Source organism: Microtus oregoni, unplaced genomic scaffold, assembly GCF_018167655.1.
Source record: "Microtus oregoni isolate MIOR12 unplaced genomic scaffold, Mior012 000001F_ref0000356, whole genome shotgun sequence".
In the NCBI taxonomy this organism is placed as follows: Eukaryota; Metazoa; Chordata; class Mammalia; order Rodentia; family Cricetidae; genus Microtus; species Microtus oregoni.
The window spans coordinates 64,213,523-64,239,341 of NW_024543060.1; the positions used below are offsets into that span (position 1 = coordinate 64,213,523).

Genomic DNA, 25,819 nt, shown 5'->3' on the forward strand with positions numbered 1-25,819 from the left:
CCCTCAAGCCCACACTACCCAACCCCCTCCCATGGAGCAACATTCTTCACATTCCTCCCCTTCCTCACCTACCCCTCCCTTCTTAACCCAGGGGCTCAAGGTCAACTTTTACCTCATCCACCTTCCCCCTCCCCCTCCCACCTCCTCTCTCCTACCTTGGACTCCCTCTGCACACTGGGCTAGCCCCTCACAATCCTCCCCAGTCTCTTCCCATACCAGATCCCACTATAGCTCCACCCTTCTTTGCCCACTCCAGGAGGTGGCAGGAGTTAATGGCATTATGAAGGTTCGTGTTCCTTTTTCTCTTCCAGATCTCTCTCAAATAGAAAAGCAGCTAGGTTCCTTTTCTTCTAATAATTCTGCTTCCTCAGTCAGTACCAGATATTAAGAAAGAGTTTAAAAAAGAAAAAAAAAGGTTGAGGATTGTCCCCAAACTTTTATATGGGAATTGATGAAAATGGCCTTTAAAGTTTTTAATGCCTGAGAAAAATCTGCTGAGTCTTCCCAACAGACAAAACTACAACAATCTACAGGCCCAGGTCTTATCAGCTGCCCTAAGGTCACAGGAAGGGGGACAAGGGAAGCCAGTCACAGGGCTCTATCAAGTGTGGCCTAAATGGTCACGTGGCACGATATGGCACTACACCTGCTCGGAGGTTATGCCCTATTTTGTTGGACTAGAAGTCCTAACGTCAGGGAGGAGTTGCTCCAGACACCACTCACACAACCACAATTGATGCAAAAGCAAGAGGATTTTTATTCTGTCATGACAGGGCCCTTCAGGTTCGGGATATGAAGGACAACTGATAGCTGTTACAGTCCATCTTTTAAAGCAAAAAGCCACAGACACAAGGGGGGAAACTGTAGGTTGTTTTCCAACTTATTGGATTGGCTTATTCAAAGGGTTACTAGCAGTGATTGGTTGTAGACCGCCTTGGCGGGTCAGTTAGTCTAGGGGTTGTAACCCTCCTGGCTGGTCAGTTATTCCAGGGTCCCAGAGAGGCGCTATCTGAAAAGACATGGGCAGGAGAAAGGAAGAAGGCCAAGCTAGGTTTGTCAAAGCCTCCGTTTATTAGCATCATGGTTGCAGCTTATATAGCCCCTGGATGAGGAATTTGGGTTGGGATGGGGGGCAGGGGCATGGGCAGGAAGGAATCTTGCAGCAATGGTTCCAGCCAGTCGCAAGGTCGGCGGCTGCGTGGTCAGGTGATAAGAGAGAGCGTCTGTGGTCCATCCTAACCTTGGTCCAGTGACTAAATCAATACATCAGGAACTGAGTCAACACCTGTGGGTTGTATTTGCCTCAATTCCCAGAGTGGAGTATGTTTGAAGATGATTATTCACAGACACAGGAGGATGAGCAGTCCAGCATGTGTGTGTGTGGGCGACTGTCCCTTTTCCAAGAGAGAGTGAGTGTAAGGTCTTAGGGTTGAGGGGGCTTACAAATGCATTTAGAGTTTTTCACTATCTGCCAGCAACCTGGACACTGGAAATCACAATGCCCCCATGCTGGCTTGTCCTCTATGCCAAGCCACAGAGGTCTGGCCTCATCACCATCGGCAAGTAAAACTGTGCCAGCCTTCAAATGTCTCAGCCTTGCAAAGGATTGATGCTGCTCAGACTTGGTATATCCCGTAACCCTCTCCCAGCCTAGGGTCATGCTACAAGTGGTGGGTAAGTCCATTACTTTTATTTTCACTTGGGCCTTACCAATTTCAGCAACGGAGGTAGACGGGACCCGTTCCTCCCCACTTAAAACTTTGCCACTGCCCTACCATCTTGCAGGACATTTTTTTCTCATTCTTTCTTAGCGATACCGGCTTGCCCAGCACATTTACTGGATGGAGATATCCTTAGCCACTTCCCCAAAGCTTTGTTCCAATTCTTGGAGCCCCTTTTAATCCCACCCATCTCCAAGATTCTATTTTACAGGTTCACTCCTCCTGCCAGACGTGTGCCCAGGCCAACCTATAAGGAGCTCTCCACATCCGCCAGAATCTACACCAGCTTCATGGACATCAACCGGGCAAAGATTGACAGGTTAATTTTACCCATATGCCTACTCAAAAAAAAAAAAAAAAAAAAACCTCTTAACACTTGTGGACACTTTTACAGGATAGATAGAAGCATTTCCGGTCTCCAGGGAAACAGCAGATGTGGTGGCTCAGGGTCATGGAGCTGACGTCAGAAGCTCTCAACATCTCCTGGACAATGGGACTCGTCAAACAACAACTAAGCAAGCTCTCCATTGAACTCAGGTTATCTTGGCCCTCTGTTCTCTCCCTTGCCCTGACTCGTCTCAGGGCTACCCCATGTTCCCCTATGGGCCTGAGCCCTTTTGAGCTGCTTTATGGCAGGCCCTTTCTCCTTAGCCATCACCTCCCAGTTCAAACTCCTCCACTAGCGGGGTACCTACCCTACCTCTCCCTTTTAAGGTCCCTTCTCTGTTCACACGCTGACAGTTGTCTCCCTGCCACCACACCAGTGGAGCCTAATGCCCCTAAACCTGCCCTGTTCTCCCCAGGGGACAGAGTACTCCTCAAACAGTTAACTCCTAGGTCTCTCGAGCCTCCATAGACAGGACCTCACATGGTAATCCTCACCACACCCTCGGCTGCCAAGCTCTTGGGACACCCATGCTGGTACCATCTCTCCAGGCTCAAGCGGGCACCTACTCAGGACACTTGGTCTGTCCAGCAGACAGGACCTTCCACCCTCCAGTTTTCCAGGATGCCATAATGAAGGGCCTACCTGCTCCTCATTCTGGCACACTCATCTTTAGCGATAACAATTTTTTTCCTAGACACCTGCCTTCTCATCACCCCTAAGGAACAGATGCCTGCCTTCTCTGGGATGACAGTTCATGGGATGCCTTTCCAGCCACACCTCTCGCTAAGCATGGAACCTGGCTCGCCCCTTCCCCATTCCACCCCGTGCCTGCAGGAAGTAGCCAGATTTGAGTCTATGCCCTTTGTTCCCAAGAGAGCCTAAGTGTCATAATTACCATTCCAATTTTCTGTCACCCCTATATCCAAAGAGTCTGGAATGTCAAGTTGGGAGCATAAGCCCCAGTCCCTCGCATCTATCCCAGCCCCCAGGCCTGGTCTGAACTCCAAATCTCAGCAGGCCAGATCCTGACCCCTCCCTGGGTACCACTCCCCAGGATACTTAAGTGATCTCCTGAAAGAGGAACACATGGTCTCCCTTTCTTCCTGGGGGGGGTGGGGTCGCCTTCCCACGGCTTCCCAGTTCCCCCTCGGGGCCACCCAAGAGTGCAGAACTCCCATTAGACCTGGATATTTCTTAACTTGGCTTGTTTTGATTTGGCTTGATTGGGGATTGTAGGCAGGGAGCTAATATTAAGAAATATTCCTAACAAGGGGAAGGGGCGTCTTGTGGCGGTGGAGTCTTTCTAGTCTTCTCTCCCACTAGTTCTGGAAGTTTCACTCCAGTTCCCACTCCTCTCCCTTTCTTCTTTCTCTGCTCATGGCATCACACTTCCTGTTTGGAGACCCCACTTTCTGTTTCCACACCGTTCTGCTTGCGGCCACCACAGCTCTCCTGCTCTCTCCTCTGGCCTCTCCTACGGGTGCAGGGGAATGACTTAGATTTCTGAATAAGGATGATATGATAGTGTACTTAAGCGACCCCCAAAACTCCACCAAAGAACTTTTACAGCTGATAAACAGCTTTAGTAATGTGGCAGGATACAAGATCAACTCCAAAAATCAGTCGCCCTCTTATACACAAAGGATATGGAAGCAGAGAGGGAAATCAGAGAAGCTTCACCATTCACGATAGCCACAAACAGCATAAAATATCTTGGGGTAAATCTAACCAAGGAAGTGAAAGATCTATTTGACAAGAACTTTAAGGCATTGAAGAAAGAAATTGAAGAGGATACCAAAAAATGGATGGACCTCCCTTGCTCTTGGATTGGGAGGATCAACATAGTAAAAATGGCAATTCTACCAAAGGCAATTTATAGATTCAATGCAATCCCCATCAAGATCCCATCAAAATTCTTCACAGATCTGGAGAGGACAATAATCAACTTTATATGGAAAAACAAAAATCCCAGGATAGCCAAAACAATCCTATACAATAAAGGATCTTCTGGAGGCATTACCATCCCTGACTTCAAACTCTATTACAGAGCTACAGTAATGAAAACAGTGTGGTACTGGCATAAAAACAGAGAAGTCGACCAATGGAATCGTATAAAAGACCCGGATTTTAACCCACAAACCTATGAACACCTCATTTTTGATAAAGGAGCTAAAAGTATACAATGGAAGAAAGAAAGCATCTTCAACAAATGGTGCTGGCACAACTGGATGTCAACCTGTAGAAGAATGAAAATAGACCCATATCTCTCACCGTGCACAAAACTCAAGTCCAAATGGATTAAAGACCTCAATATCAGCCCGAACACACTGAAAATGATAGAAGAGAAAGTGGGAAATACCCTACAACAGATGGGCACAGGAGATCGCTTCCTATGTATAACCCCAGAAGCACAGACATTAAGGGCAACATTGAATAAATGGGACCTACTAAAACTGAGAAGCTTCTGTAAAGCAAAGGACACTGTCACTAAGACACAAAGGCAACCTACTGACTGGGAGAAGATCTTCACCAACCCCGCAACAGACAAAGGTCTGATCTCCAAAATATATAGAGAACTCAAGAAACTAGACTTTAAAATGCTAATTAACCCAATTAAAAAATGGGGCACTGAACTGAACAAAGAATTCTCAACAGAAGAAGTTCAAATGGCCAAAAGACACTTAAGGTCGTGCTCAACTTCCTTAGCAATCAGGGAAATGCAAATCAAAACAACTTTGAGATATCATCTTACACCTGTCAGAATGGCTAAAGTCAAAAACACCAAGGATAGCCTTTGCTGGAGAGGCTGTGGAGGAAGGGGTATCCTCATCCATTGCTGGTGGGAATGCAATCTTGTGCAACCACTGTGGAAGTCAGTGTTTCGGTTTCTCAGGAAATTCGGGATCAACCTACCCCTGGACCCAGCAATACCACTCTTGGGAATATATCCAAGAGATGCCCTATCATATGACAAAAGCATTTGTTCAACTATGTTCATAGCAGTATTATTTGTAATAGCCAGAACCTGGAAACAACCTAGATGCCCTTCAATGGAAGAATGGATGAAGAAAGTATGGAATATCTACACATTAGAGTACTACGCTGCGGTAAAAAACAATGACTTCTCAAATTTTGCATGCAAATGGATGGAAATAGAAAACACTATCCTGAGTGAGGTATCCCAGACCCAAAAAGATGAACATGGGATGTACTCACTCATAATTGGTTTCTAGCCATAAATAAGGGTCACGGAGTCTACAATAGGTGAATCTAAAGAAGCTAAGTAAGAAGGTGAACCCAAGGAAAAACATATAGTTATCCTCTTGGCTAAGGGAAGTAGACAAAATTGCCGGGGAGAAAATTGGGATCTTGGGGGTGGGGTGGGATGGGGGTAAGGGGAGATGGGGAGAGAAAAGTTAGAAGGGAAGGAGGGGGGGCTTTGGGAAAACAGGAGGATTGAGATAAAGGAAGGTTGGACAGGGGAGCACGGAACCACAATTCTTAGTTAAGGGAGCCACTTTAGGGTTGGCAAGAGACCTGACCCTAGAGGGGCTCCCAGGTGCCCAAGCCGAGGTCCCCAGTTAGTTCCTTGGGTAGCTGAGGATAGGGAACCTGAAATGACCCTATCCTAGAGCAATAATGACGAATATCTTGCATATCATCATAGAACCTTCATCTGGTGATGGATGGAGATAGAGACAGAGACCCACACTGGAGCACTGGACTGAGCTCCCAAGGTCCCAATGAGGAGCAGAAGGAGGGAGAACATGAGTAAAGAAGTCGGGACCACGAGGGGTGCACCCACCCACTGAGACAGTGGAGCTGATCTATTGGGAGCTCACCAAGGCCAGCTGGACTGTGACCGAAAAAGCATGGGATAAAACTGGACTCTCTGAATATGGCGAACAATTAGGGCTGATGAGACGCCAAGGACAATGGCACGGGGTTTTGATCCTGCTTAATGTGCTGGCTTTGTGGGAGCCTAGGCAGTTTGGAGGTTCACCTTCCTAGATATGGATGGAGGGGGGAGGACCTAGGACTTACCACAGGGCAGAAAACCCTGACTGCTCTTTGGACTGGAGAGGGAGGGGGAAAGGAGTGGGGGGAGGGGGAGAAGGGTGGGGAGGAGGGGGAGAAGGGTGGGAGGAGGGGGAGGGAAATGGGAGGCTGGGAGGAGGTGGAAACTTGTTTTTTGTTATTTTTTTTTTTACTCCTTTTCTCAATAAAAAAAAAAAAGTGGGAGGGAGCACATGCGGCTCTCACAGCCTAATGAGGGCAGAGTAGTCCCAGGGCTACAGGAAAGAGTTAAAGATCCCCGAAGCACGGCTGAAGAATTTCCACAGCATTTTAATCAGTCACTTTGGGTATTCCTAGTCATTCATTCCCTCAAATTGAGACCATTTGTATTTCCTTGTGAAAATGTATTTTTAGACTCTAACAATCATATGAGTGGCATTCTGTTTCTTTCCCACTACACTAAATGACATGCTCTGAGAAGTGAAAAAAAAAAAATAGATTTCTGAATAAGAATCCTAAGCCTAATGAGAAAACCTGGATTCACAGAGGATTTTTTCTATGAAGGGAGGTTTTGGGGGAGAGGAACTGCGGCTTGAACCCAGGGTATCAGCAAAACCTCTGCCAGTGAGATATATAAGCAGACTTCTAAAAAAAAAAAAAAAAAAAGCCTTATTATGAAACAAGGTCCTGCTACCCTGCCTAGACTGGCCTTGACCTTGTAATGCTCCTGGATCCACCTCTGGAGTGGTTCAGATTGCAGGTGTCCCCAACACAGGTGGCTGTAAATGTGTTTTGATGCCAAGTCCAGGGTATTAACAGCGACTACCCATGTTCAGAAAGGCCCTGGCTCAAGGAGCTGGCCAGCCTCTGAGACAGTAAGAACAATCTGAGCCTGGGACTTGACTGGGGTAGAGCATGCGCTGTGAAATATGCATGGGTTTGCACATGGGTGTAGGTGTGAGGGAAATCAGGGACTAGCGAGGTTTTGCTGAATACCAAGTTGTGGTTTCTTTCAGAAATATCTAAGGATATTCACCTATTAGGATAGCAAAAGCCATTCACAGAGCCGAGGTGGGACAGGAACAAAATGAACCAGAAAGCAGTAAAGGGGAAGAACTGAGGACTCTGTGCCAAAAGCCTGCAGGCTGCCCTTCCTGCCTACCTCAGCCCTCTTGTTCCCACCCCTTCGGGTCTGAACAGAGGCCAGGCTCATTTTGACTCAGAATTCAGTGTTCTCTGCAAAGTCCTGGGCTGTACCTAGCGGCCATAGTGGGCCTGTGGAACTCATACAGGGAGAAGCAGATGGTGAGCCATCTCCAAGACAACCATGTCTTCATCGTGGGCTGTGACTCCAGCCCCAGAATCCTGCTGGCCAGACAGCTGGACACATGAGGCTCGAGGGTGCTGGGTGAATAACTGTTGGGGAAGGAAGCTGAGCAGCTGGGGAGCAAGATATCAGACGTGTTGGAGACCATGACCCTGAGATTTACTGTAGCCTCTAAAGGGTGAAGGAATGTGTTTCAGGAGTTGGGGGGCAAAGGTACTACCCAGATTCCTCTTTGGGTCTTGTCTCTGTGTCAAGGGGACATCTCTTTTGTGCTCAAAGGCAAGATTCCTCCAAAGTGTGGGAGACTTGGAAAGAAAATAAAATAAAAAATATAAGACCAACTGCTAGCTTCCTTTTTTCTCACGCACGCGCCATCATGAGCCTAAGAGGTGAGAGGTGGGCAGATGGGCACAGGTTGTGGCCCAGCTGAGGGTGATAGGCATTCCATGCCGAGGAAAGAACCGAGGACAAGGAGGTGGCATTACTGTGGAACCAGGAACTCCTACAAACGTCCCAATTCAGAATTGAAGGTAGACGTGGAGAGAATGCATTAAAGATTCGTTGATTCTGAGCAGATTTCAAAGGCCACGACAGTGGTCTCACAAGTTGAAACTGCGCTGGGTGGCAGATCTCCTACGCAGGGAGCGTACTAACCACTCACACGTCCTGTGGTACTCACGTGAGCGTACTAACCACTAATGCATCATATGTGGTACTCACGTGTCTGTGACTCCAAGGTTGCTCTTCCTCACGAACTGTACGTCTACCTTTCTGGTGAGTTCCATGGACTCCCCAAGGTATGGAACCAAGATCAGAGAACGTGGTAGAATCTAGTGGGTTGCTGGTGATAGTAATACGTCATTGGGGTTAGGAACAGAGAGGTAAGGGGAACATCTCAGGACCCCAAGATCATGCAGGCTCCCCTCGTCCTTATGCCTGCCCCAGGCTTTTCCTGAGATATTAATCAGGATTCTGGGGAAATACAAGGAAGAGTGAAGGCTGTTTCAGCTGAGGAGTTGTGTATATATGTGCAGTCAACTGTCACTCAAGGCTCTGAAGCCCCCTGAGGACTTTGCTTTGGGGGATGAAGCATGAGCAGAGGCAGGGGAATTGGACTCAGTTTGTCCTGTCTCCTGCCTACCTCTTTTTTTTTTAATTTATTATGTATATAGTGTTCTGGGTACCAGATCTCATTATAGATGGTTGTATGTCATCATGTGGTTGCTGGGAATTGAACTCAGGACTTCTGGAACAGCAATCAGTTCTCTTAACCTCTGAGCCCTCTCTCCAGCCCCCTGCCTACCTCCTTAGGGTAAGTTTTGGTGTGGCCAGTCCCTGCCCTCCCACAGGCTGGGAATGACCTGGAGGGAATGAGGCCTTTCTTCTTCTTCTGAAAGTCCCTGTGGACACTGAGTGACCTTGAAAGGGACAAAGCAGGCTGAACTCTCAGGCTGCAAAGGCCAGCAAGGTGAGGATAGCTGGGATTTGAAAGTAGGAGACACTCCCAGCCTTGTACGTGGCCCTACCACTCTCAGCCTACGGGTTTTTTGTTTGTTTGTTTGTTTGTTTGATTGCTTTTTTTTAAATTTGAGTCCAGGGAGCCATTACCTTAGCCAGAGTTCGTAGAGAGGCCTAGAAGGTATCTGGATCCAGTATAGATCTGCCTCAGGTCAGTTCTGAATTTTTCTACTCTGGAGTCAAACACCTCAGTCTTACCCTGTCCCCAAGAACTGGAATGCTTGCTGCCCCTCAGCCTGCTCAGCCCCTGAGGGCCACTGATGTCTCCTGGGCATAACTTCTTTGATCGCTCATCCAGGAGGCCAGCCCAGACTGGAGGAGGCTTACCAAGCCAGTCCAGTACATGCCGTGGCCTTGAGGAAAACATGAAACACGTAGGTTTGTCATCTACCGTTGCCCACGGGTCTGCCCTTCAGAGATGGCCACTGACCTGGTCCTCACCCCCAAATCTTTGGTACAGAATGACCCAGCCTTGTTGTGTGAGGCCTACAGTTATGTTTGAAGTTTAAATTATTGTGCTTAAGAGATCTAGAAAACAAAAAAATTGCCTGTAAGCCCCACTTGCCCAAAGACAGACAATTTGCTAGAATGCTGGAACTGTTGCTCACGTAAGATAGCAAGCCACGCATGTTCACATCTGTATACAGGGTTGGCTGCCCCATCTGCACGGGATGTGCTTGATCACCCATAGGCAAGAGGTACATCAGGATGTATCCTTGTCCCCAATCAGACGAAGGCAGGAAGTGGGTAGCCTTGTGGGGTTTGCCTCTATAAGCACCTGACATAATTTGCAGCATTCTATGGGAATCGCAGGTATGGACCTGGCCAGTGTCCATACCAGTACTGAATAAAGCTTGCTTCAAATTTGGCTCGAAAATTATGGTAGCGGTCTTGTGCTTGCCCAGTGGGATCAGCAGTTGGTGTGATAACACCCTCTTTACCTGCATAGCTGGCCAGCATCGGTAAACAGCGGGACACAGACATGCACCTGTTGCTCCCCTCTCTAGGACGCCTTTGCACCCGATTTCTGTACAGCCCTTCTAAACAGGGACGAGGTCACTCATGACCCAAGAAGGCACCCAGCCTTGCTCTGTCCCTGCAGCTTATGCAATGCTGGGTGTGGTCCCTCAAGACTCACACCCAGCTTGCTTCCTCCTCCCCTCCGATTTTCTGTAAGCTCTCTGTTGCCTGGGATAGCTCTCTCTGCAAGCTCCGCCGCTGGCCTTTTCCACAGCTTCACCCTGCTCTCCTTACAATCATCTGCCTGGGATCCGAGACTCTGCCCGAGCTCCTCCCGCATTCCCAGCGGGTTCCTTGTGGTCCAGCCTCATCTTGTTTGACTGTCCTCCAGCAGAAGCTGTCCTTTCCCTAACCTCCCTGTTGCTGCTGTCTTGCCTCCCGACTTTTCTCGCCAGCTGCTGTTGTCTGTCCTTGGCCCCATACCTTCTAATCGTTTTGATGTCTGCCCTTTTATCCTTCTGGAGATCTAATTAGCCACAGTGACAAATGACTTAATAGCCTGGTCCCTGCACTGCCACCTCCCCTGCCCTCAGTTTCTTCAGTTCATCAATCCACCTAGAGTGTGCCAGGGTCTTGGGACAGAAGGGAAGACACCTGTCCCCGACAGCCTTTGTCTCCTCCATATTGGACTCCTGTGACTGCCTGGCCACCAGGGGGTAGGGTGGGCGGAATACTGGGTTGGTTTCTGGTAGATGATTTTCATGTTTTATTTGTTTGAGACAGAATCCTACGTAGCCCAGACTGACTAGCTATTATAGCTGAGGATGACCTTTGAACTCTTGATCCTCCCAAGTGCTAAGACTACAAATGTGTGCCACCCACCCAGCTGTTTAGAGTCTTCCTACTTTTTAGAAGTTGAAACTCCTATCTCCAGCCTCCCTCCCCTACAGAGATGCCTCATGGCCTCTGGAGTCAGCAGCGAGTCACACCCAGCCTGGGAAAACCCTGTGCATTTTATCCTCTCTCGTGATGGAGGCTCCCTCCACACCTCCAAAGAAGATAGATGGTCGTGGTGGCACCCAGTAGTGGCAGGAGGGGTGTCACAGCTTGGCAAGTTTAGGCTAGGCCAGCCAGCGCTACTAGTGAGACTCTGTCACAAAACTAACCTAAATTAATTCAAGGTCTCAAAGAGCGGATGCCCTGGAGTTCATTTCTCCTGGGACTTGGCGACTCAATTCAGCTTTTGCTTGCTTTGTGTTAGTGACTTTGTCTTTTTTTTCCTTTCTTTTCAGATAATAGAAATTAAATTTATCGATATGCCTGAATGCATTGTAGATGGTTTTGATCCCTCGACGGGAGGTAAAAGCAGGGTGGGGTTTCCTTAAGAGAGCTCAGATAGGGGCTAAGCTCCCCTTTGCCCTCTCACGCCCCTTCCCGTAATGCACTTGAACTCACGCTACTATGAATTTCTCAATTTCTGGTTCCCATCCCTGAAAGGTCAAGGAGAGAGGTGGAAGCAGTCACCAGGGCAGTCCTTTTGACAGAGGTGACACGCTTCAGGTTGGACTTGAATTTCTTGCATCTGAGCTAATTGCTGTGCTGAGGCATCCACCTATAAAATTACAGAGCGGCTCACCCAGAGGCTCTGTGTCTATTGCAGGTCCCGGAGCTCTCTCTCCCTGTGGGCTCTGGCAGGCTGCCTGCTAGGTTCTAGGGACCAGTGTATCCTACCAATTCCTGAGCCCATCCTTGGACATCAGCTCCAATGGCGGCCCTCACGGACCTCTCTTTTATGTACCGCTGGTTCAAAAATTGCAATCTGGTTCGAAACCTCTCAGAGAAGTACGTCTTCATCACGGGCTGCGACTCTGGCTTTGGGAACCTGCTGGCCAGGCAACTGGTTGACCGGGGCATGAAAGTGCTCGCTGCTTGCCTCACGGAGGAGGGGGCCCAGAAACTCCAGCAGGACACCTCCTACCAGCTGCAGACCATCCTCCTAGATGTCACCAAGACTGAGAGCATCAAGGCCGCAGCCCAGTGGGTGAGGGACCAAGTGGGCGAGCAAGGTGGGGTGAACTGCATTCCTTAACATTCTCTCTCTGTCTCTCTCTCCTCTCTCTCTCTCTCTCTCTCTCTCTCTCTCTCTCTTTCTCTCTCTCTCTGTTTTCCTGGGACCTGATGTGCAAATGGAGTTGGAGAGATGACTAGGAAGCAGGTCAAGAGCCTCTGGTGCGGTTGAATCTGGAATCATGGCATGGTTATGGTTTGGCCAGTTGACACGAGGAAGCAACATCCTGAGGACATTTTCTCCCTCAGAGGTTCAGGACAGAGGCAGCATCTGGAATGTTCCAAATGTTCATACCTCTAAAAGTGGAGGTGCCTTTTGGAGACTTGAGGAGTCCCAGATTGGCTCCCATAGATACGCAGTCACAGTTCTTGGAGGGCTGAGGCTAGGAGCGACAAGGAAGGGACAAGAGGTGGAATCCCACGGGTGGGGTGGGCCCATTTCTTCTGCTTGTCCTCCAGCAGGGGCTTTCTCCCTTTAGGAAATGAACCTGTGTTGGGGGCTGTACCAAGAATGCATGGGGACTTTCTTGCCTGGTGAACTCGTGGCATACAGGGTGTGGACACAGGATTGCTTAGTTACAGGAACGGAGACTATGGGGAAGTTTTTGCTTCCGAAAACTCGCTAGGCTTCTGCCCAGAGCTCTAGTATTTAGCCCTGGTTAGTACATAACGCATTTCAGTTTTTTAAAAACTATGCTGTTATTATGATGTGTGTGTGTGTGTGTGTGTGTGTGTGTGTGTGTGTGTGTGAAGAGAAGAGGCCAAAAGAGGGCATTGGTTCTATGGATCAGGAGTTACAGAAAAAGAAAACAGAGTAAGGAAAAACTGTGTGGAAGTCAGAGGATAGGTTTTGCAAGTCAGTTCCCTCACCATGTGAGCCCTGGGTATTGAACTCCGGTCACCAGGCTTGTGCTGCAAACACTCTTATCTGCTGAGCCATACTTCGGCCCCTTTTTTCTTTATCATCTGTTTCCTCTGCAGGAATAAAGCCTCTTGAGAGTGGGCCTGTGTCCCTCACTCACTCCATGTCCTTAGCACCTAGGACAATATCTGGCACCCAGAAAGGTGCTTGATAAATATTTGTTGACTGAGTTAGTTAATGAATAATTCAGCAGGGTGAGTCTGGGTCTGCCATGCTGCCTCAGCCTGTTCCCTGCACCCAGCCTGCAGCCATTTGTGACCATGACTCACTGGGTGTAGCAGTCTCCTGTTGCTGCAACAAATCCATGCAAATGCAGTGACTTAGACAGCACGCATTTATTACCCCATAGTCCAAAATGGTTCTCACTAGTCAATGTCTCAATAGAGCTGGCTCATTTGGGGGGTCTGGAGCAGAACTTACTTCCAGAATTCTCCTCCCTCGGAGGCTGCCGACATTCCTCAGCTCATGGTTCATTCCCTTCCAGTAAACTTGAGCCACATCCTCTCTATGCTTTTTCATTTCTCTGCTTCTCTGGCCCCTGCTTTCTTCTTCCAGTTTAGTCCCCTGTGGTTACGTGGCCTTACCTGGTGACCTTGGGATAATGTCACTTGATTAGCCACCGCCTATAGCCTTAATCCTCCCTTTCCCGTGCACCCTAACAAACGCCCAGGTTCCTGGGGTGGCGACATCCTTGGAGGACTGATATTCTTCATGTGCCACTTGGGCAGCATCTTCCGTGGAAGAAGCACTAGGGACTGGGTGAGGTGATGCACCCCTGCATCCCAGAGCTCAAGACACTGAGGCGGAGGATAGAAGGGCTCCTGTGAGCACAGCCCTGGAGCTGTGAGCCCTGCTCTGATCATTCTCTAGTTATTCTTTATAGGAAAGCAAACACTATCAGAGGCTCGGCTGGTCTGTGGCCCCCTCTAGAGCAATAGCACTCAAATGTCATGATCTTTGCGTCTCACAAGCTTCTTTTTCTCCTCTGCTAAGAGAGGTCCCTTAGCTGGGAAGGCTCTGAGTCCTGCCAGTCAGTTCTCCTCCTGGAGCCTCTCCAGCCTGAAGAGGGGATAAGATGGGGAGAGGCATGGCTTAGGGGGGACTCCAGAGCCAGGGTCAGAACTGATGGTCACATCCAGATCTGCCCTTGGGAGAGGGAGTGCACCATGGCACTCAGGAAGGGGTCTCGAGGTTTGTCTTAATCAAAATGGGACTGTACCAGAGAAAAGAACATAAGGGTCAGGGGTTGGGGCTCATGGGGTCCCTGGGGAAAGAAGAGGCTTGAACTCTTCTTATCACCTCCCTGGTGGCATTTCACTCAAAAGCTCAACTCATCAAACAAATGAAAGAACTTCTCCCACAGCCCCACCCCCAGCAGGCTTGTGGAAACAGCTGTCCTGGTGCTGTTTGATCAGGAACCCGAGGCCCAGGGAGGGAAGGGGCTTGTCCAAGGTCGGAATCAAAGCCAGACCTGAGCCCTGGGTTTCTTCAACCCCAAGGCCCCGCAGAGCTAGATGACCACACCGGTTTCCTCTAGTCCTACCTTCCTGATCTGAGAGAACCTCACCCCTTCGCCACAAGTACCATAGTGTGTATTCTTCTGTACTTTTCTATAAATACTCCAAGCTCACTCTTCTCTCTGGTCTCTGGGCTTCTGGAGGTGTAAGATCCCAACTTGTTCATTTTATGTCTCCTTTATTTAAGTGACAACACAGAGCAGAAACTGGATGAATGAATGAATGAATGAATGAATGAGGTTTGCCAGGCGAATAGATGAAGAGCTGGAAACTTGGAAGAGTAGATAAAAGGATGTGTGTTTGAGAAGCCAAGCGATGACCCATTTGCATGAAAATGGCATCTCTTACCCATTCCTCATGGCTTCAGGGCCACTGGCTGCACACAGTCTTGTTTATAGTAGGTACAGAGCCCAGTTTAGTTGGCAGACCACAGGAATCAGGGAAATAAAAAGCATCCCCCGGGGAACATCGAACACTTTGGCCTTGGGTTTGCTCTCCCTGCTCTCCAAGCCACACCATCTTTGAGTGTCTTCCCACTGTCCTTAGGCATTGTCCACCGGCTAAGCCACCCATGGACAGTGAGCTGTTGGCTGGTGTCCCACGGAGCTCTTCCAGAGAACTTGCTGATTCCTGTATGGTTCTCTCTACCTTTGTCTCTCCCCGCAGGCCTCTGGGCCCTAGTGAACAACGCTGGTGTGGGCCTGCCTAGTGGCCCCAATGAATGGCTGACCAAAGAAGACTTTGTGAAAGTGATCAACGTGAACCTGGTGGGACTGATTGAAGTCACCCTGAACATGCTGCCTATGGTCAAGAAAGCCCGGGGCAGGGTGGTCAACATGTCCAGTTCCGGTGGGCGTGTGGCCGTCATCGGTGGTGGCTACTGTGTCTCCAAGTTTGGTGTTGAAGCCTTCTCTGATAGCATCAGGTGAATGGGTCCTGGGACCAAACCAGGTGGGGGTCTCGGGGCCTGAGCGGGTCAGTGTGTAGGCAGGGGAGTTCTGGGAAGAAGACTCTCAAACAGGACCAAGGGGAGAAGTCAGGAGGAGGGAGCCCTGTGGAATGAGGACAGAAGACATCACTTGGATCTTCCCTTGGGCGGACCCGGAGTGAAGCAAACCCTGTTAAGTCTCAGTATTGGGGGGGGGAGGTTAAAGGGGAGGAGAGAGGAGAGGAGAAAAGAGGAGAGAAGAGAAGAAGAGAGAAAGAGAGAGAGAGAGGTAAAGCACATAGAGGGAGGCCTGGAGCAGAGGTGCCTCTGGAAGCCCCTCAGAAGATGCGGGCCTTTGTGCATATTCCCTTATTCCTTTAGTCACTTGGTGACTGGGGTGACTGGGGTAGGGCTGGGTGGAAAGAACCTGGGAGGAGGCAGGACCATGGCCTAGATTCTCCATGGATTTCCTGTTGGTTGTGCCTAATGCAGATTGCTCCAGGCTACTGGATCAGTTTGGGAAAGGGCTGAGGCCTCAAGGAAAGCCATTTGCATAAAGACGATGTTGAAATTAGCTCTGGCGGTGGGCTGAACACCTCCAGGTTTTGGGAGGGACATTGTCGCTCCAAAGGTGTCTCTGATGCCTGACATTCTGAGGCTAGACCAAATGCAACTCTTGATCCCACAGGCGAGAGCTTCATTTCTTTGGGGTAAAGGTCAGCATTATTGAGCCGGGGAACTACCGGACATCCATCCTGGGCCAGGAAACTCTGCAATCACGCATGAAGAAACTGTGGGATCGGCTGCCACAGGAGACCCGGGATAGCTACGGAGAGGAGTATTTTCGTGTCTGTGAGTCTCCAAGAGGAAGCGGGCTCTCTGAGGAAGCTGTGGGGGTTTGGGGGTCACTGGCTGAATTTCAGTTTACAGAGAATGAGACAGAGCCCAAGAGATTATCCATACAGTTAGTAACAGTGCTGGAGTTTGAGATTAGAATCCAGGTCGCAGGGCCACAGCTGCGGGGAAGGTAGGGACGGGTGGACAGATGCTGTCTGCTCTGGCACAGCTCCTCCAAACATCGGTGCAGGTGAATCTTGTGAAAACACACTGAGAGGAGACTAGCAAAAGACAGAGGGTGAGTTTGTGAGAGCCAGACCTCCTGCTGGGAGTCCAGGCTTTGTCTGCCACTTGTGAGTGTGGACATTGTTGTTTGTTTGTTTGTTTGTTTTATGGTGGTGTCATTGTTTTCTTTTTAAAAGTTTGTTGTTTTGTTTTGTTTTCTTGAGACAGGGTCTCTGGTAGCTAAGGCTATCTTAAAACTTCCTATTTGCTGAGGATGACTTGAACTCTGGACCTTCCTGCTTCTGTTTCTAAATTCTGTAATCCCGGGAGTACACCACCACTCCCAGCCTGACGGATCATTTTATGCCTCAGTTTCCCACCTGTACGCGGAGCTTAAAGATAGCACATAGGTCTTTAAGGGAACACTTAAGATCCAAATTACAACAATGTAAGTCAGTCAAGCCCATGGCGGGAATAGGAGTGAGTGCTTAGAGACGGTTTTCCTGGGCATTATATGTCCACAGCGAAGCAAGGCAAGGCAGGAAAACCGAGAAAGCTCTCTCTACTGGGGACATCTTTCACTGTGAGACTATCGCACATCAGACACCGGGGTGGACAGAATAGCACACTTGCCCCTTGCTGCCCGTAGCTGACGATAAATATCACACACATTTAGTGACAATCATGATTAAATGTTATTGCAGAGAAATAAGGCTATGAAGGAAGGACAAGAGGGGCCTGGAGCCTGAATTCAGATTCTGGTATAAAAAGAGCTTCTGTTGAGGTAGCTTGAGGAGTCAGCTGGGTGCTGGTGGGTTGTAGAAAGGGAAGACAGGGAATGTATAATTATAAGCCTCAGAGGGCTTTGAGACAAGACATTTATTTTGAGGGCATTTAAGGAACCCAGCAGGTAGGGAGCAGTGAGGGGCAGCTGAGGGAGCATCAGACAGAGCCATCTGCTCTGTGGTCTCAAATTTTCTCTGGTGGCTGCAGACTTCCAGGGGAGACAGGATGGTGGTTCCAACAGAAAAGGAAGTAGAAGTGGGGAGAAGTCTCTGGATGCCTGGAATGTTTTAGGCCAGCAGTCGCTGTGTGAGGAGGAGCCACATAGGATGAGGGCTGGGTTTATGTTGATGAACCCGGTGGGGGCACAACCTCTTTCACTGTTGGTTAGGGTTGATTTCGTTCACTGTTGGTAAGGTTGATTTCGTTCCTTAAAGAAACTAGTCTTTCTGTTCTGCACATAACAGCAGTCTGTGTGGAGAAGGGTGCCCTCAGGCAGGACATCAGATAGAACCTTGGGGCACTGAGTGAAGGAAAGTCTACCTGAACCATTTAAGTAGAAAGGAATTTCTTGCAACAGTGCTCTCTGGGTACAATCTGATCAGATTGCTATGGAATGTTACTGTTAGGGTCTGGTCTGGTTCCCTAGCTTCTAAACAGAGCTAAGAATCCTGTCCAGCACCTCCCTGAGAGTTAAGAAACTCATCCTGACCTGGGGGATCACAGGCTCAGAGGAACAAAGGGCTGGCTCTGATTGGCTCAAGCTGGGTCATGTGCCCACGGATCCCACAGAGGGAAATCTGCAGCTGTCCGAAGGACAGTATTAGGTGGTAGAGGGAATGAATTATGTAATCCTCTGTGGGATTCTTAAGCAAACAAGGGGCCAAATTATTTACAGACCTACTCTGAGGCTGGGGTGCAATGTAGGTTTAGTCAGTCTCTGGAAACTTCACAGGGGGGATACCTATGCAGACAGAGACTGTGGAGTTTCCAAGGGGTCCTTGAAGGAAGATGCAGAGAGGCAAACTTCCCTGAAAGCCACTTGTCAGACAAGGGGGGGGGGGGGTAATAACTATGCTAAAGAACAGTAAGAGTTGGATTGCTAAACGCCCTAGGCTAATTTACCTATTATTCCACACTGTGATTTTTCAAGAACAGATGATAAGTGCTTTTAGATAAACATTTCCAGCTCTGCAGAGGAGATCTGAGAGCAAATCCCTCACACCCAGAACATAACGCTCGAATGGGTAGGCACAGAACGCAAAGCCAATCTGGAGTGGCTTACAGAGACCCAGTTCTGCTGTGACCAGTGGCCCACAGAGGTGATAATGAATCCTTTAGTTTTGCTGGGTGAATAGGAGCTCGCCGACAGGGACAAGATACTAGTCATTTCCCACAGATGCTCATGAGCAACACCTGGAGATCTGGATGTGAGCAGATTCCAGGGCATGATCCCATAGCTCTCAGAAATGAAGGCTTATTCACCTAAGTATGATTGATTCTCTTATGGGTTTTTAGGAGAACTGAACAAAACTGGCGTAGAATGAGCCTGGCAAACTTTCGGTGGAGTTCTGTCTACCAACCTGGCAGCAGTATGGACAGGGTAGAGAGGCAGGCAGGGCGGGAAAGCCTCTGGAGATACCCACACCAAGGACCGTGGGTCTAGTCCTAAGGCCCTAGAGGACTTTTAAAGAAGTTCAAAATAGCTGCTGGTGATAAGGGGACCAGATGGGAGGCTCCGCTGGAACTCAGAGAGCTGAAGTCGCAGGTCCTGGTAGTGCAGGGACAGGGTCAAGCTCTGAGAGAGACTGGAGACATCCAGTGCCAGGTGCTCTGGCTAATCCCACAGGTCCCTGGCTTTGAACCCCAGGATGGGCTCCAGATTTCCTGTGTTACTTTTAACTGTGTCTGGGGCAGAACCATGTTCAAGTGGCTCAGAGTCACCAGAGCAGGCGTGAGAACGGTCTGGCGCTGATGGATCGCATGATAAAGTGGAGTCAGGAGGGTTCAGGAGGAGCTGAGGAGGGACAGAATATTAACTGGATTTTTTGTCTCATCTTCACCAGCTGGGAGGCCATCAAACATCTCCTTTAGCCACACCCTTCGGAATGAGTGTCTGTATGAAGGGAACAGACATCAAGTGTTAAGGCCACAGAGGCAAAGCCTGGGCTCGAATACTTCTTAGAGAGCTGTCTCAAGAATGCAAACTCTTTCTCAAGGGCCCACATCTAAATTGTGTGCTCTTTCCCACCATCTAGGGGAGTAAAGAGTTGTGTGGGAACTTCTGCTTCTCTTCCCATCCCATGCAAAATTAGAACTAACAAATATTTAAGAAAACAGTGTAAGAACGTACCACCTCTTATGGCTGGACACCTTCTTCCACCTCACTGTCTGTGGGGATGTTTGCTGCCTGTCAAGGCCGGGCACCCTCGGCTTGACTCCATCATCTCCTCTGCTTGCATGGGTCCTGGGTCCTGAGGGGGATGTGCAGAACCCTCAGCACACCCTCACATTCACCATCCTGCCCGGGCACTGCTGGTGGGAGACCCCAACAGGTACAGCGTTGGAGGTGTCCTAGGGCTCCATCTCTAAAAAGACAGCCTAATTTAAGTGAGCATGGCTCTTTGGAAGGCCCCAATATGTAGCTGAAATTCTCTAGCTTTCTTCTCAGGAAACTCCTTAGAGGCTGTCATAAGGACTTTTGAATGCCATTGGCCAGTCCCCACCAGTGATCTCTAAGCATCTTGACGCTGAGGTAACGGATGATGGATGACGTACCTACCTAGAGCAGGCCAAAGTCAGGACAACTTTGTTACTCTGTTCCCAGTTTTAACCATTATTACTCTTTCCCTCCTTTGACTCCCTGCTAGGGAAGTCTGACCCTCAAGTCCACTTCCTTTGGAGCCCTTATTACTCTCTCTGAAGTTTGAATCCCACCCCCTATTCTGCACACCTATCTCTGTCCCAGAGTACAGGAGAAGGGGCATAGTGAGATGCCAGAGGTCCGTCATGAGCCCCATGCTTGAACTACTTAGACACCCACCTGTGTCTCCACGCCTGTTTGTAGAATTGCCATTTTTAAATTTTATTTATTTTTTTTCTTAATGTATATTGGTGTTTTGCCATGGGTGTCGAGTCCCCTGGAACCGGAGTTACAGACAATTGTGAGTCACTATGTGGGTGCTGGGAATTGAATCCGGGTCCTCTGGAAGAGCAGTCAGTGCTCTTAATCACTGAGCCATCTCTCCAGTCCCAGAATTACTCATTTTTAATACCTTTTTATTCACCAGATGCTTTGGTAGAAAACATGGAACGTTGTGCAGTAACTAGGCACCCACCAGCCAATAGTTCACTACTTCCAGGTTTCTGTGACTATGAACATTTCCACACTGTCCTTCCATATCATCCACTCTGCTGTTAACCAGGAATGGTCTGGGCCAAAAAGGTTTTCCGAAGGCTATGTGTTAAAGGCTGGGTCCCCAAAACAACAATATTCAGAAGTGGGGGCTTTAGGGGAGTGAGTGGATCACAAGGGCTCGGATGTTATTAATGGGGCAACCCAGCTGGGCTGTAGTTCAGTGGGACTCTGTGCTCAATCCCCAGGACCACGTACATCATACATACATACATACATGCAACAGGAAAGGTGGGGAAACAGGTGTGAAGTCTCACACTTATAATTCCAGTTCCAGTACTTGAGAGACTAAGACAGGAGGATTGCCATGTGTGTATGGGCTATATAGTAAGTTCCAGGCCAGTTTAGGTTACAGGGTGAGACTTTGTCCTCAAAAAAAAAAAACAAACAAGCAAAGGGTTAATCTATTAGTGATTCATACTTCCTGGGTTATGACAGATAATGCAGATTTATCTGGCCCTCGGTGAAAGAGTGGGTGTGTCCTTAGGGGCATGGCTTTGGGACTGTATGTTGTCCCTGTCCCCTCTTTCCTTAATCCTTCCTTTCCTCCCTTTCCACCTCTCTTCCATCCTTTGCTCCTTCATGGACACCATGAGGAGCAGCTTTGCCTGCTACCCCCTGAGGCTTGGCCTCTGGCAGGCCCAGAACAGCTGGACCAACTGGCCATGGTGGGCAGCCTCTGAAACCATGAGCCAACATAAGTCTTCACTTTAGGTTTTTTCCCTCAGGTATTTTGACACAGAAACAGAAAGATGACAATCATCTGTGCTATGCTCTAGGGTCCGTGTGATCACCCCCATTTTGCAGATACCCAAACATATGTTCCAGGTCAGACAGCTAGCTACTAAGTGGTTTGTTGTTGAAGAACTGGGCTTGTTCTTTTTGCTGCTCATCTAATAAAACAGTGAGATTTCAGGACACAACTCCAGTGTTTAGAAAGAGAAATAAGGGGCTGGAGAGATGGCTCAGAGGATAAACATACTGGCTGTTCTTCCAGAGGTCCTGAGTTCAATTCCCAGCAACCACATGATGGCTCATAACCATCTGTGATGAGGTCTGGTGCCCTCTTCTGACATAGAGGTGTACAGGAGGAACATTGTATACACAATAAATAAATCTTAAAAAAAAATAAAGAGAAATAAGATAATATAATGATCTTGTAAATAGGCGTTTGGTGAGGGACACTGTACCTAGTGTGGGAGACACACTTTTAAAGAGGCAGGCGGATCTCTGTGAGTTCGAGGCCAGCCTGGTCTACAGAGCTAGTTCCAGGACAGGCTCCAAAGCCACCGAGAAATCCTGTCTCGAAAAACCAAAAAAAAAAAAAAAAAGCTGGATCAGACTTCTACGAGGCAGGGAGCTTGGATGGAATTTAGGGTGGGGATTATTTTATTAAAGAATAACAGGCTTTTGTTCTATCTTCCTTTCACCCCCAATGTCTCAAACAGATACTGAAAAGTTGGCTAACTATATGCAGCTGGCACATCCAAAACTCAGCGATGTTACCAACAGCATGGAGCATGCTGTTGTCTCCAGGAGTCCCCGGGTCCGCTACAACCCTGGCCTGGATGTCAAGCTTCTCTATCTCCCCCTGGCAAAGTTGCCCACGTCTGTGACAGATTTCATCCTGAGCCGATACTTGCCGAGGCCAGCAGACAGTGTTTGAGCTGGGGAGCTCAAGGGGTGGCCTGCGGTGCGTGGAGGAGGGGGCAAAGGACTGTGAGATCACAAGAGGGACACTCACTGCTGGCTTATGTCTCCCCACTTCCGCTGGGGCCTCCAGAAACCTGATGTGGCCCCTGCTGATTTAGAGAGTTGCCGTATGGGCCCCAAGACACCTCTCGTCAAGGCAGGTATAAGCGGCCCTGGCCCTGGAAAAGTCAAGAAGAAGAAAGCTGGCTTCTATTGAAGGACAAGCTGTGGCCACCCTGTAAATACCACAGGATAACCTAGTCCATGGGAGACTTTCAGCCCCTCCCCTCAGCTCTCCTCACAAGCACGGGTTTGTGCATAGACAAACTGTGTAACGTGTAACGCGGCAGTCGGAACTGCCAGCACATATCCAGAGAATATTCAAAGTCGTTTCCTTTCCTTTGCGTTTCTCTATCTGTAGGTGATTGGGATCCATATAACACACACTTCTTTAATCACCATTGATTAATGTTTCAAGTATTTATTGATTGCTTAATACCTACCAGGCACTGAGGATCTGAGGGTAGATGAGAAGGAGGAAATTATGATCTTGGAATTTTTTTTTGTTTAGTTTGTGTTTTATTTTGTTACAACAGCTACAAGATAGGAAAGTAGCAACAATGTAATCGTTACCAAGCTGATGCTCATAATCACTCAGAGTCCATATGGCTGCTGGAGAGGAAGAACTTACTAACCAGAGGATCTGCGTTGGGTTCCCATGGTGGCCCACTACCTCCCATAATTCCAGTTCCGGGCATCTGAGGCCCTCTTCTGATCTCCACAAGCACTAAGCATGCACATAGTGTAATATGCAGACAAAACACTGCTACACATAAAATAAGATATGGAAGCTGGACATGGTGTCTCATGCCTGTAATCCCAACACTTGGGGGAGGGCGCTGAGACAGGAGGATTTTTGTGAGTTCAAGGGCAAACAGTTTACAAAATAAGACCCTGTCTCAAGAAACAAACCCCAGAAAAAAAAAATACATATGAATGTTAATGCTAGACAATCTGATTCAATAGACCCAAGCAGAGGCTAGGACTATGAACTGGTACCGAGGACCTAGATGAGTCGATGTACCTGTGTGCATCTGGGAGCCACTGGTAGTGCTGCAGGAGAATCAGCTGACACGCCCAGAGTGGGAAGCAACTTACCCATGGGCCCCAGCTCAGTGTCCAAACAAACAGAGCTCGTGTTCAGGTTCCTTTTTCTAGCTGTAGGACAGTAACTGTAACATCTTCACATATGTCATGGAACTGAATAATACATACTTTAAAAAACAGCCATGAACTTCTGGGTTATATGAGCGTCTGTTAAAAAGAAAAATTCTTCTGAGATACTGAATATCAAACCCAGAACTTGAGCATTCTAGGCAAGCACTCTACCCCTAAAGCTACATTCCCAGCCCTCGGATTTTCAGTTAGGACTTTACCAAGTAGCTCAGGCTGAACGTGAACTTGCTATAACTTTCAATAGTCCCTCAAACTTGCGATTCTTCTGCCTCTGCTCGCAGAGTATTATGACTACAGACATGTGCCACCAGTCCCAACAATAGCAATTAAATAAATAAATAAAAATGTTGAAATTCTTGATGACTATTTATGCAATAAAGCTCAAATATGATTCTTGAAAGTCAAAATGTCTTTGTGTCTCATCAACAGCTGGGTGAGGTTGGAGATAAATGTGACTTTAGTTGTCTCTGCAAACCCCTCCCAAGTCAGGCAGCTGTCCCAGGTTCTAGGAATTAGCATTCCCATCCCTAGGAAGGGAGAAGACATATATACAATCCGCTACAGTCTGTTACCTACTATTCCCAGCACCAGATTCTGGTTCAGCAGAAGGAACCAAGGAAGGAGTAACAGAAAGCCCGCTCCCACTTGGTTTAAGTGATAGACAGTGAGAGCAGGACCCAGCTGCCAGGGCCGTGGCTCTGCACTGGCAGCAGAGGCAGGAATGCCAAGGGTTGTAGCTCTTTGCTTCTTGGCTCCTAACTCACAGGGAAGACAGCTTGCTTTCCCAGCCTTCCAGAAAGGTGTTTTCTCAGAGCCCCATTGAGGTTTCTTTTAGAATCCCTGCTGTGGGTTATTATTTTAACTAGGCAAAAATGTGTTACATTTGTTTCTGCTGCGTTTGTTTAATGATGTAAAGACGTGTTACATCTGTTTCATCCTGCCTGCCTAAGGCTCCTGATTGAACTAATAAAGAGCTGAACCGCCAATAGCGATGCAGGAGGGATAGGCGGGGCTGGTGGGCAGAGAGAATAAGTAGGAGGAAAAGAGAAGAATGGAGAGAACGAGGGAGAAATTGAGGGACATGCTCGGGAACAGAAGCCAGGCAACCACCAGACAGACACAAAAAATAATAAAAGGAAGACATACAGAAGGTAAGGAAGACATACAGAAAAGCCCCGAGGTTCAACATACATAACAAGAAACAGGTTAAGTTTTAAGCACGTACTGGCTTTGTGGGAGCCTAGGCAGTTTGGATGCTCACCTTATGAGACCTGGATAGAGGTGGGCAGTCCTTGGGCTTCCCACAGGTCAGGGAACCCTGATTGCTCTTCAAGCAGATGAGGGAGGGGGACTTGATTGGGGGAGGGGGAGGGAAATGGGAAGCGGTTGTGGGGACGAGGCAGAAATCCTTAATAAATACATAAATTTAAAAAAAATAAAATAAAATAAAATAAAAGGTACCTCTGATACTAAAAAAAAAAAAAAAAGAACTAGTTGCCAGGCGGTGGTGGCGCACGCCTTTAATCTCAGCACTCAGGAGGCAGAGGCAGGCAGATCTCTATGAGTTTGAGGCCAGGACAAGCTCCAAAGCTACAGAGAAAAACCCTGTCTTGAAAAAGCAAAGAGCTAGCAAGAAACAAGCATAAGATAAGGCTGAGCATTTATAACTAATAATAAGTCTCCATGTCATGATTCGGGTGCCGACTGGTGGCCTGAAAGAGAAAAGCTGCTATCAATCCCACTGACTCAAAGTGGCTTGGGCTTGTCCTGGCCTCAACCCCAATCAGGCTGCAAGCTGACATAAACTGTAGTTCGGTCATAGGATGGGGGTGTTGGAGAGTTGGCCACACTGCTTTCCGCCCTGGAAAAGTTCAAAATTCAAACCTCTATGCTACTGAGAGTGCTAAATAAACATAAGACATAGCAGCTTCAGGCATGCGTGGTATGCATACCCATGATCCCAGCATTGGGAAGGTGGAGGCCAGGATATCGGGGGTTTACAGTCACTCTCTGTTACATAGTGTGTTTGAGGCCAGCTTGGATCACATGAGACCCTGTCACAAACCAATGACACAGACACTGTATTATAAGGAGATTGTGTTTGACAACAGTCTGAGATAGTCATATATACTTTCCCAGGCTCCTTGCTGTACCATTTTCCCTTCCCCCGACTCAAGTAGGTACCTAAATTGAGCCTTCGCAAGGGCAAGATGTTTGACAAGACACAGATTCCCTTTCTCAGCTTTTATTGCCCCAACTCTGAAGT

General features: G+C 48.4%; 1 protein-coding gene across 1 annotated transcript; it reads left to right on the forward strand.

Moving 5' to 3' along the window:
• The first annotated feature begins 11,696 nt into the window (after positions 1 to 11,696).
• Positions 11,697 to 23,911, forward strand: Sdr9c7 (short chain dehydrogenase/reductase family 9C member 7). Its single transcript, XM_041672018.1, has 4 exons — positions 11,697 to 11,997; positions 15,104 to 15,362; positions 16,054 to 16,217; positions 22,074 to 23,911. The coding sequence occupies exons 1-4, from the start codon at positions 11,697 to 11,699 to the stop codon at positions 22,289 to 22,291; spliced, it is 942 nt and encodes a 313-aa protein (XP_041527952.1). The 3' UTR covers positions 22,292 to 23,911.
• The last annotated feature ends 1,908 nt before the right edge of the window (positions 23,912 to 25,819 follow it).

Bases quoted from the DNA above. Each gene is read 5' to 3' on its own strand.
- Sdr9c7 (XM_041672018.1), top strand. From the start codon at position 11,697: ATGGCGGCCCTCACGGACCTCTCTTTTATGTACCGCTGGTTCAAAAAT. The intron at 11,998-15,103 runs GTGGGGTGAACT...CTCTCCCCGCAG, and splicing joins GGACCAAGTGGGCGAGCAAG to GCCTCTGGGCCCTAGTGAAC. The intron at 15,363-16,053 runs GTGAATGGGTCC...TTGATCCCACAG, and splicing joins GCCTTCTCTGATAGCATCAG to GCGAGAGCTTCATTTCTTTG.